Below are 10945 nucleotides of genomic sequence, written 5' to 3'. Positions count from 1 at the left end.
TACAACCCAAAAGCTCTTAAAATTTGCATGGAAAGGAGCTTGGTTCTTAATACTTTGACCAAAAAAAAAGAAAAAACATTACTCAAGGTATGATAAGATGTAATTGAAAAGTAAGAGACATCATGTGTGCAAATTTCTAGTGCCCAAGATTTTCTCTAATAGTTTCAAAAAGAAAGTAGTGATTTCAACATCTTTTTTATTTCTAGTGAGCTTTCTATTCCATGTCCACTTCTTTTTTCTAGATAATCACCCTTACCTTGTCTTTGACCATCTTTGACTAGCTCTTTGACTTTGATTTTTGTAACGTTCTTTATTTGGGGTTAACATCATGATTTCTAAGATGATTTGCTACAAGACTTATATCTCACATGGGACTAGTACATGAGTTGGGGATAAGGATGGCTTTGTATTGAGAGCATCTACTCCACTCTAAGAATGATTTCTTTACAGTTTATCAGTGCCCTCTAGCACTCTCATTTTCCTTCCAAAGATGGGTTTGGGACACTATTGAGAGTCATAGGTTACATTGATCAATAATGCTTCATGGTAAACAATGAGTAGACAATGCATATCCTACTTGGTTGGCTATTAGGATAGCGTATAGAGGAGTTTGGGAGTTAAAAATAGTAAATATTTGGGCGTGTACATGTCAAAGGTGGAGAGTATCTTGCCTTGAAAACATGGTTGGTTTTCTTTGAGATAATGGTTAATCAATGGAAAATAGTGTTTTACAATCAATAGAGCAATGTTAGGTCACTTTTCCTTATTAAGTTGTTAAAGAATAAGCATTTAGGTATAAGACCAAGTGATGGTGTCTAGAAATATATTTGGTTGTATGCATTTATTGTTTTAGACTTAGTAATTCATGTCTGGTAAAGTACTCAGTATCATGTATATATGTTTGCAAAGAGTTGGATATTGGACTTGATTGTGCATAACAAACAGTTGACAAATTGCTCCCACAAAATCAACAAAATAAGATAATAGATTGGTTTGAAATCTCCAAAGATGCTCAAGTATACATGATAACCTATAACTATGAGAAGAAAAAGAGGGCTATGTTTGCCAATTGAGGAGAATGAGCTAGACACATAATGATAACAAATAGAATCATTGGGAAGATGAGGAAAGTGGATATTGCCATAGGAGGTAATACCTACTACAATATAATTCATATGGATGTAGTTCACTATGTTGGTTGGGCCATATGCAAGTACTAAGCCATAAGCTACACAACCTGGCTTTGCGTACTTGCCTAGGAATGCAATGCAATTGATGTTATTATAAATGCTTTATGACAATGAGCAAGGCATGGGATATCCACTCCATGCTTTTATGGGATGTGGAGACATGGGAATGGCATCACCAATGAGATTTTTTCGTTCTATTGTTGCATACATGTGGAAAGTAAATATGACATTGCAGAAGTTGTGCCAAGCCATGCTCAAGGAGTTTGAAAGGTTGTAAAATGCACAAGGCTATATGGTAATAAGGTTGCAACCTTGTCTAAAGTGATTTTTCCTTGAAGGTCTAGATCTTTTTGTCATAGATACTTTGAAGATGTGGATTAATATTTTCACAAATGCTACTTATAGATGGCCTCGACATGTATATACCCTTAGTAATGTAGGGCCAAGTCACCACAATGGTAAATAGATTTAATGAAGATTCAAGTTGACAAAGAAGTTTAGAGAACATATAGAAAATGACATGATAGAATCAATCAAGTTATCAAGGATGATATAATAACCATAAATGAGATATGTGTTTCATATCAGTATATATACCTAGATTCAATGTACATGGAATCATTTACTCAATTGACTTATCTAACTGTCCCAAATGTTCACACATGGATTATATGAGATAAGAGTACTTACATCCCTTACAAAGGTACTAGCATGGTAGACAAGTTTGCGTTACATTTGATTTCACTATGTGGTAGTAAGCTATAGTTGATGCACATATTAATCTATTTTACATTGGTTGGACATACCTATATTTATTGTAGCTTTTCCCTTCTTATAAATAGACTTCTCATGCTACATGGTTAAAAATAACTAAACTGTAAGTAATACTGAGTGATATCTTCTGTAAATTGTTTTCGAGAATAAATAATCTACTTTTGGTAATAGTATTTTAATTCATTTTCTTTCTTTTTCGCCACTTACTTTTAATTCTTGCTAGCCTTCACCACTCTGTTTTTAATAATCCTCACTTTAAAGCACAATAAGTTTTAGACAAACTCCCACTATAATAACCACATTGTGAATTACCATAACATCGTGAGCTTTTCTGAGAGAGGAATTACATACCTAGCTATTGGTTTGCACTCAAAGCTAGTAGTCTCCTATCCCCTATCACATCTATGTGCAAGCTAGCAACCTTGTACCCTGAATCATATCTACCTACCACATCTAGGTGCAAGCTAGCAACCTCGTACCCCCAATCATATCTAGCTATAGATATGGTGCCTCTTGAGCTAAACTCATGATGTTGAACACTGTAGAAAAAAATAAGGGAAAAGAACTACTTTTTCCACATCAAAAAATGTCAAAAACTTGTTGTGAAGGTGAAGCAAAATAGAGAAACTATCTTCTCTATTGAGGATGAGAATGGAATTATAATTGAGAATAATGAAGGTATTCTTGATTGTTTAAGAAGCATCTTGCTAATATCGTTGGGTTAGAGTTTGTCAAACCTCCAAGATATGGGGATAAATAAAACTCTTCTTTTGAAGGATTTGAAATGGTAATCCCAAGTCTAATGTGAGAATAGGCTTGAGAGGACTTTTACTAAAGAAGAAATTTGATTTGCTCTACTTCAAATGAAGCTTGGCAAGTCCTCCAATGCTAATGGCCTCCGGGAATAATTTTTAGAAGTGACATGGGACGTATGTGAGGGGAATTGTTGTGAATTCTTAGATAGACAAGTACCATGCCACCAGCTATCAATGTGGGCTAAAATTTATCCCAAAATCCATGAGCAAGTACATGATATCCCAATGGAGGACAATCAATATGTTTAAGTTGTTGTAGAAGCTCATGACCAAGACAATGCCATTGAGAATTAAAAATATTTTGCATAGAGTGTTCCAACCTCAACAATATGGTATTGTCTTTGGAAGGATGATTCATTAAACAATTCTAAATAGATATGGACTATGCTTTGAGCAAGGAGAGGGACTTTATCTTAGGTTTACATTGACTTCAACAAGGCTTCTGATTGCATCAACTTGAAAAATAGCTAGTAATTTATTATCGATGCTACACAAGCTTTAAACTTTGGACTAGAGGGCTTTGTGGGGATGGTTAAGACCTTGTTTTGTAATGTTGCTACCTAGGTTTATGTGAATGGAGCATTTGTTGCTCCCTTTCTAATAAAGATGTCAATTAGGCATGGTTACCCATTGGCCCCCCTATCCCCTTCCTATCCCTCCTCTTCACCACCACAATGGATTCTCTTTCAAAGAGAATTGACTAGTTTGTTCAACATGGTACTTTAAAAGAGCTCACTATTTCTTCAAGACAACATTTTGTGTCTCAATTCTTTGCTAATCCCTTCCTATCCCTCCTTTTCACCACCACAATGGATTCTCTTTCAAAGAGAATTGACTAGTTTGTTCAACATGGTACTTTAAAAGAGCTCACTATTGCTTCAAGGCAACATTTTGTGTCTCAATTCTTTGCTAACAATAACCTCATTATAGTTGAAGGCTAAACATAATCCCTTGGCAGTGCACCTATAAGAAACCATCCGTATCATATGCACTCAAAAGGTACTCAAAAAAGTTCTTACTTACATGTTATACATTAATAAAATGATCCCTATCTCTTAGAAACTTACTGGTTCTTTTCAAATTGCAAATAACAAAGTTCCCTTCTATAAATGATATCTTATAACTTCATTAAAATTTTTGAAATAAAATAACATTTGTATTGATTGCATGTGGTACACTTACATTTTTTAAAGATGCAACACACGAGGACAATCCATGGATGCTCTTTTAGATACCTTTCAGTTTTTCTTGATATCTAAAGATCAATGATCAACCAAAGCAAGATTGAAATGGTCTTTTGGACCTATGACTTTCCTTATGATTGGCTCCATGAATATGGTTTCTTAGTTTTTTTCTTCTTTTTTTTGAGAAGGCTTGAGAAGGCTTCAAATTTAAAAGATGCAAGATGCCTCAAGGTTGCAACCAAGGATCGACACCCATGTACTCACCCACACACTCAAACCACTTGGGCTACAACCCTAAGGCAGGTTTTTAAACTTATTAAGGATGGTGAGGTTTTCAGATATCTGGATGGTCTGCTATGGTTAGTGGTCAGCCATAGCCAAAAATTGGAATTTCTACAGGCCAAAGTCATGTCCAAGGTGGTAAACTGGAATTCTACCTCCTTACCATTTGAGGGGAAGTTGTAGTCATACAGATATAAATGCTTGTTGCTGCTATTGTATTTGTAGCAGCAACTTTTAGCTTCAGCAAGGTTATTTCATGGGACTTGATCATAGCTGAGGTTAATGAACATTGCCTCGGTGCAGAGAACTGGAAGCAGAAGGCTCAATGCCTGGCCTTTGCTCAACTTGATTGAGTAGAGGAGTCTCAGCCATGGACTGTTATAATGAGGTAATGAGGTACTGGATAGGAACAAGTAAAATACCAAGAGGACAATCCGTCAGATGCTGATTGATTCCAATCAGAATCCAAGACTTGGAAACCACTCAATCCATTAATTAGGTCTGGAAAAGTAGGTGAGATAAGGCCCAGATGAGGCAGAGTGGATTGGTATGTATCCCTTTGAGTCTGAGGGGATCCAACACTTTATAGAGTGCTATGGTATATGGCTGTTGTTAATAGTGCAGGAAAAGAAAGACAATTAGCCATCTTCCTTTCAGATAAAACAGGGCCATCCCCACAGATTTTTGGTAGTAGAGAGTGGGAGAATTCTATGGAGTTGCTGCAGATGAAGACTTTTGTAAACCATCCATGCAACATTTGTTTCAGGTGTGGGACTATTGGAGAAAGAAGTATCCTAAAGCTAGATCAAAACTTGAAAGAAAAGGGCACTTCTGGCATGGAATGCTACCCCCTCCATCAGATTTAACATGATCTTGAGGAAGTGTGTTCTGAATAAATTTCCCACAAAAGGAAGGCTGAGCAAAGGATGGAATATCTCTTCAATGTCCATAATCTGCAGAAGGGAAAGAGAATCCCTAGCTCATACGTTTTCGAAGTATCAAGAAGTCAAGTGTTTTAGGGAATGTTGAGGAAATGGATAAATCTCACTGGGTGTTTCAGAAAGAAAAAATCAGAAGGTAGCCCTATTTGTTGGTGCAAGTGGACCTTAATGGAGAGCCCTTGAAGCTTTGGAGTGTTCTGGAAGCAGTTGTCATCCGCCTTATATTGCATTTTGGGAATGGGACCTGGAAGGGTCTTAGGGGAGTTAAAAAGAGATATCTAAGGCCAACATGGTAGTAGTTCTTAGAAGTCCTAAGACAGAAAGGTGCTCTGTAAAAAAGCTGCACTAAGAGGCCTAAGTAAAGGACCTGTTTTGCAAGCCAACTTAAAAGGTGATCCTATTTTGCATCCCTTTTGATGATGTACATATTGTTTACCAACAAAATTCACAGTGGTTTTTTCAAACGCGTGGTTTTGGCAGCAGAAGTGGCAGGACGGTTTGGGAAATATTATTTTTGAACAACTCGTTACAGATCAAGGAAGAATTTCAAACTCTTTACTAGCTTTTACAAGATCATATTCTTGCACAGAAATACCTAACACAATGAATGTATTTTCAAGGAGATATATTTTCTCCTCACATCATTTTGAAAAGGCTTTTCAAAAACATCAGCTGCTCTAGGATGAAGCAAACCACCTTTTCACAAACCATGAGTAGTGGACATGCCACATTAGAACTGTTGCAGCAGAGGAGCACACACAGAAGTGCAAATGGCAGACCAAGACATCTATTTTGTAATAGAAGTACCTCAATTGCTCAGTATTAATATATGTGCATTTACAGTTCAGTCAGAAATTAACACAAGTCTAGTCTATTAGCTCCAACAGAAAGGAGCGTGGACTTAAAAGGCATGTTAATATACATCTGATCCTCTCCAATGTTGGACAGATGGGACCAACCCTCTCACTCTATATTAGCCTAAGTGATATATGTGCTTCTAAGCAACGGGTGGCCTGAGCACATGATCCTTTGATATGTCAACAGTTGCCTGTGGCATCCACTGTGACATTGTAGAGAACTGAAACCCAGGAAATGAAGAAATTTTTTCAGGGTAGGCCTGGCTATGAGAAGAATACACAGCCATGGCAGGATGCATTGCAGCTGGATGGGCCATGCAGCCAGATGTAAGACCTTCTGCACTATGTAGTTGCTTTTCCAGTTTTTCCTTCTCTATCTTCAAGCTGTGCTTCTCATTTCGCAGCTCATTCTTTTCAGCCTGCAACGATGAACAAGGTCTCAGCCAGACAACTTTGAAGCATAAAATAGCTCCACCAGCACAGAACATACACCATCCTTAAGACCTCCTTTTTTTTCTTGTTAGACCCACACACCCAAATGGCATCTCCTATGGACAACAAGGATAATCTGCAAACCCAGTGAACAGCAGGGCTTGATTGCAATTGGGATCCTCCTCCTTGGTGCACTCACCAAGGAGGAGGGTTCACCAGAGTGTCAAGGGACAAGAAACCTGACTGCATGAACACTCCATGTGAACACAGGTATCCCTACCTATGATGCAACTTGTGGGACATGAACCCCCAACCTCTACGTGATGAATCACAAGCTTTACTGCTAGACCATCACTTTGGGACCAGCATTAAGACTTTGAATCGTACAATGTCACAAACACCTTTTCTTCGTAGAGAAAATGTCACAAATAGCTGACTCTTTGAGAGTACAAATAGGAAAAGACATCAATGTTTTACAAAATCAGGGTAAGCCTTAGGACCTTCAACTCTTGGATGGTGCTTTGAAGCTGAGTATTTGAATCTTTAAGCTGCTGAACTTTGGTGCGAAGCTGACATAAGATCCTAGTTGCATCCTTGAGAATCGAAGCTTTGTCTGTCTTAAGTGGCTTATCAAGTTGAAGGACTGCACTCAATTCCATAAACCTGAAGGATAAAAGAACTCAAAATAAATCATCGACTCGCAATGAATCATAAGTTTTCTGGAAATCTGATAACATACCCCTCTTTTTCTATCAGGGGATTGGACTTTAGTGTGTTATACTTCCTCTGAAAATAGTGAGAGAGAAGGACCTGTCATTAAGCCTATCCCTCCGCATTTTCTCTCGACAAGCTTTGAGTCCTGCCCCGCACGGGGAGTCATTTCTTCCCCTGTGTCAAGGAAACACAGACAACTGTCTCAATGAAAGATCCACACAGACTATGCATTGCATTAACAATCTTCATCCTCAAGATATGTAAAGTTTTAAAATTGACAGGACACATCTTCAAGGTGGGCTAACCGGTGGATAGAAAACAGAATCACCTCAAAAAGAAGCATGGACAATCATACTCAAATTTGAGATATTAACACACTCGATAGCACCTGGCACTTCAAATTCACTGAGAGGCAAACCACCATGGTATGACTTGTATCAGTTCAAAGGGATCAAATTCGCCTATAATCTAGACCTCCTAGGTGAAACAACTGTGGTTCCACTTTAACAATTGTCACTATGTTAAGCAAATCCACACATCAACCATTTGAGTTTTACAAATAAATTGATTGCCTAGGAGTGACAATGCAAAGAAAGTAGTCATATTGCCTTCATCAAATTGACAAACCTTTTCTTTGGACATGATTTTTCGAGATTGAGTGAATCTCCTTTAGAACAATCATCATCCAGGCTGCATAGTAATTTGTCAAGAACCATGCAATTAGTCTCAACAAAAAGTTTAAACAAAACTTGCCGTAAATAAACAGAGAAGGTGAAGATGGGAACAGAATTTTACAATGCAGAATAGCACTAGTCACTAGCATGGCAGCTTAATAAATTATCCTATAATAGAACGTTTGTCTTAGTTGTTCCCTGATATCACTAGGGTTGCAATCCCATACCAGAATAGAGGGCATATCCCACATCATGTTAGCAATGGCTCATCATAAGTAAGTCAACAACAGAGAAAATACACCTACCTGTTTGAAGAGTTGTCCCAAAAGAGTGTGTCTGCGTTATGGAGGTCCTCCTCAAGTATATCTTCATCTAAGAAATTAGAGATCCATTTGCTAGCTGCCATGACCAATGCTCAATTTGTCGCTTCCAAAGCCAATTAAAATGTTGTGCACCAAAAGCGTTGCAAGCTATTTACAATAACTCAGATCAAGGGGGCAGATCTTCATGCCAATGGAAAGGCCGATTTAAGGCATATTGAAGGCTCTTATTGCAGAGATTCAAGTGACAGCAAGTTCCTTGATGGCCTCAATCAAAGCTGACATGAGCCCAAAGGAGACCTGTACATAGCATGTCTAGGGCTGCCCAGCAAAAGATAAGCTACTGCTGAATCCCAAATCTCCTAAAGCAGGGAGGGACGGATGTTGCACCAATTGTGCTTCAGTCCCAATTGGGCCAGAGCCACAAGATTGATGAAACGGCATAAATTGGAAGGCTTTGTCCTGCAGTGTTAGTACAAGGCTGATTAGTTCCAGATGAAGGACCAGGTGTCCCACATGAGAGGGAAGCGAACCCAGACAGAGAGGGATTCTGCGCAGCAGTGGAATAGCCTCAAAAATGTTTGCTAAATGATAATGTGGCTTTTGAAGGGTCAAGACGTTGCTGAAGGGGCAAGTGAATTAGCTCCTTCTGGGAAAACCCTCAAGGGAGGTCAGGTCCACAATCAAGATACAGCTGCAGCTTTGCAACTTGCTGCGTATTGGGGCTGGGGGTGCGGCTCCATAAACACACACACACACACACACACACACTCTCTCTCTCTCTCTCTCTCTCTCTCTCTCTCTCTCTCTCTCTACTACAACAGTATTGTATTTGTCTAGTGCTCTGCCGAGGCTGTAGGCGGGAAGCAAGAGCGTTGACCTTTGGGCGCACGCTTCCCTTCCCCAAAAAGCTCATGTGTGGGGAACCCACGAGCCCTAGGAATTACCCAATGAAGACATTACCAGTTACACGCATATCCATGCCCTGATGCAGAAACGATCAAACCAAAAAGTAAAAAGACGATATTCGATCATATCGAGAGAGAAAGAGAGAGATCATATTGAGAAATGGAAGACAGAGAATTAGCGACCAGAGAGAGATCATATTGAGAAAGAGAGAGGAGAGAGAGAGGGGACAAGGAAGAAGAGAGAGAATATTGAGAGAGATAGAGGAGAAAGAGAGAGAGAGAGAGAGAGAGAGAGAGAGAGAGAGAGAGAGAGAGCATATTGAGGAGAGATCATATTGACAGAGAGAAACCAAGAGAAAGATAGAAGATGCTCAGGAGTCAAAGTGGAAAGAGAAGAGACAAGGAAGGAGAGAGAGAGAGAGAGAGAGAGAGAGCATATTGAAGAGAGATCATATTGAGAGAGAGAGAGCACCTGCCTCGCCTTGTTCAGTATCAATCAGCATGCACGTAGGGAATACTGTAATGGGTATAGTGAAATTTAGGCGGCTATTGGATCGAGGATTTTCTGAGCCTGTGAAGAGTACCGAGACTCATCCTACCCAATGAAAGGTTCTGAGAGGTCTCTTTCGATTCTCCTGGCTAATAATCCTTCTCTCTCTCTCTCTCTCTCGTCATCAGTATAGCGACACCTGGGCCCCGTGACGTTGCCACGCCAGCCCTAGCACGCATCCACACGTGACTCGGGGTCCCCCTCCCTCCCCCAATTCGTCGAGCTCTCCTATAGAAGTAAGAAAATGAGATGCTCCCCCTTCTTTTATAATACCTAGCCACACTCGAGGAAAAGAGACAGCTCTCCTATAGAACTAAGAAAACGAGATGCTTCCCCTTCTTCTATAATACCCAGCGCCTTAAGGATACCATGTATTTGCAAGCCTTATGATATGACTCTAATTGAACCTATGAGACATGGCTTGAACATGAGCGTGTGGTGTGTATCCCCTATATGTGCTCTATACAAAACTATCAACATGCATATAAATTTTACCCAATCTCAAAGCATACAAACCAAATCTCAACATAATCTGTCAAATCAAAACAAAACATGACACAAAGTCCAGTCTCTTGTTTCATTGTGCACCTCAATACCAATGCAATCACCTTCGAAGAGACTAATAATCTCGATCCCATCACACTAATTTCCCAATTTTCACTCCGACACACATGCAAACATCTTAAAAATCAATGGAGGACCTTCAACAAAGAGTACCACTTGTACTTCAAACTTACAACAAAATAATTCACCCACATAACATTGAACAATCAAAGCCACACACAATACTTCAATAACTCAAAGCCATGTTATCAACCTTGATACACCCATGCATTACTAAATCATCTCAAGAGAAGTAGAGCACCAACATCCAACACAACAATATTATGTTTAATGCAACAACTAAATTCATATAGTGAATGGAGTGATTTCCCTCATCATATTTGTTAATAGGTACATTCACAACTCAAAAGCTAGAAGACTAGTGCTTTTGTTTATAATATATGCCACATCTTGTGAAGGCATCATTTTGCTTCTCCTTGAGAGCAAGTGACCCACTTTACATACTAACAATCTGAAATGAAAACATTAGCTTTTGAAAAACAAACTAAAAAATCATAGGTGTCCAAAGTCCACAAATGGAACATTTAATTTAAACAAGTAGATATCATCTTATCTTGTAGGTGGGCTTCCTCCTGTGCAAATTATAATATCTCCTAGTGTCAAATTTTATCTTTTTAAATTTACATGCATGCATGCACATAAGATCCTCAAAATATGTGGAATTTTGGGTAAGTCTATCA

The 10945-nt window shown here is 38.9% G+C and overlaps 1 protein-coding gene across 1 annotated transcript; it reads right to left on the bottom strand.

Annotated features, from left to right (window-relative positions):
• Positions 1-5966: 5966 nt before the first annotated feature.
• Positions 5967-9250, bottom strand: LOC148009733 (transcription factor ILR3-like). The gene is made up of 5 exons (XM_087673357.1): positions 8169-9250; positions 7817-7879; positions 7286-7363; positions 6976-7138; positions 5967-6462 (listed from the first exon to the last, which is right to left on the bottom strand). The coding sequence occupies exons 1-5, from the start codon at positions 8267-8269 to the stop codon at positions 6184-6186; spliced, it is 684 nt and encodes a 227-aa protein (XP_087529483.1). The 5' UTR covers positions 8270-9250; the 3' UTR covers positions 5967-6183.
• Between the last annotated feature and the right edge of the window lie 1695 nt (positions 9251-10945).

The sequence above is a fragment of the Lygodium microphyllum genome, chromosome 30, assembly GCF_053477565.2.
Source record: "Lygodium microphyllum isolate KBCC chromosome 30, Lygodium_microphyllum_v1.1.10, whole genome shotgun sequence".
Lineage (NCBI taxonomy): Eukaryota > Viridiplantae > Streptophyta > Polypodiopsida > Schizaeales > Lygodiaceae > Lygodium > Lygodium microphyllum.
Note: the sequence above shows the minus strand (reverse complement) of the source record. Positions and strands in the feature narration are given on the sequence as shown.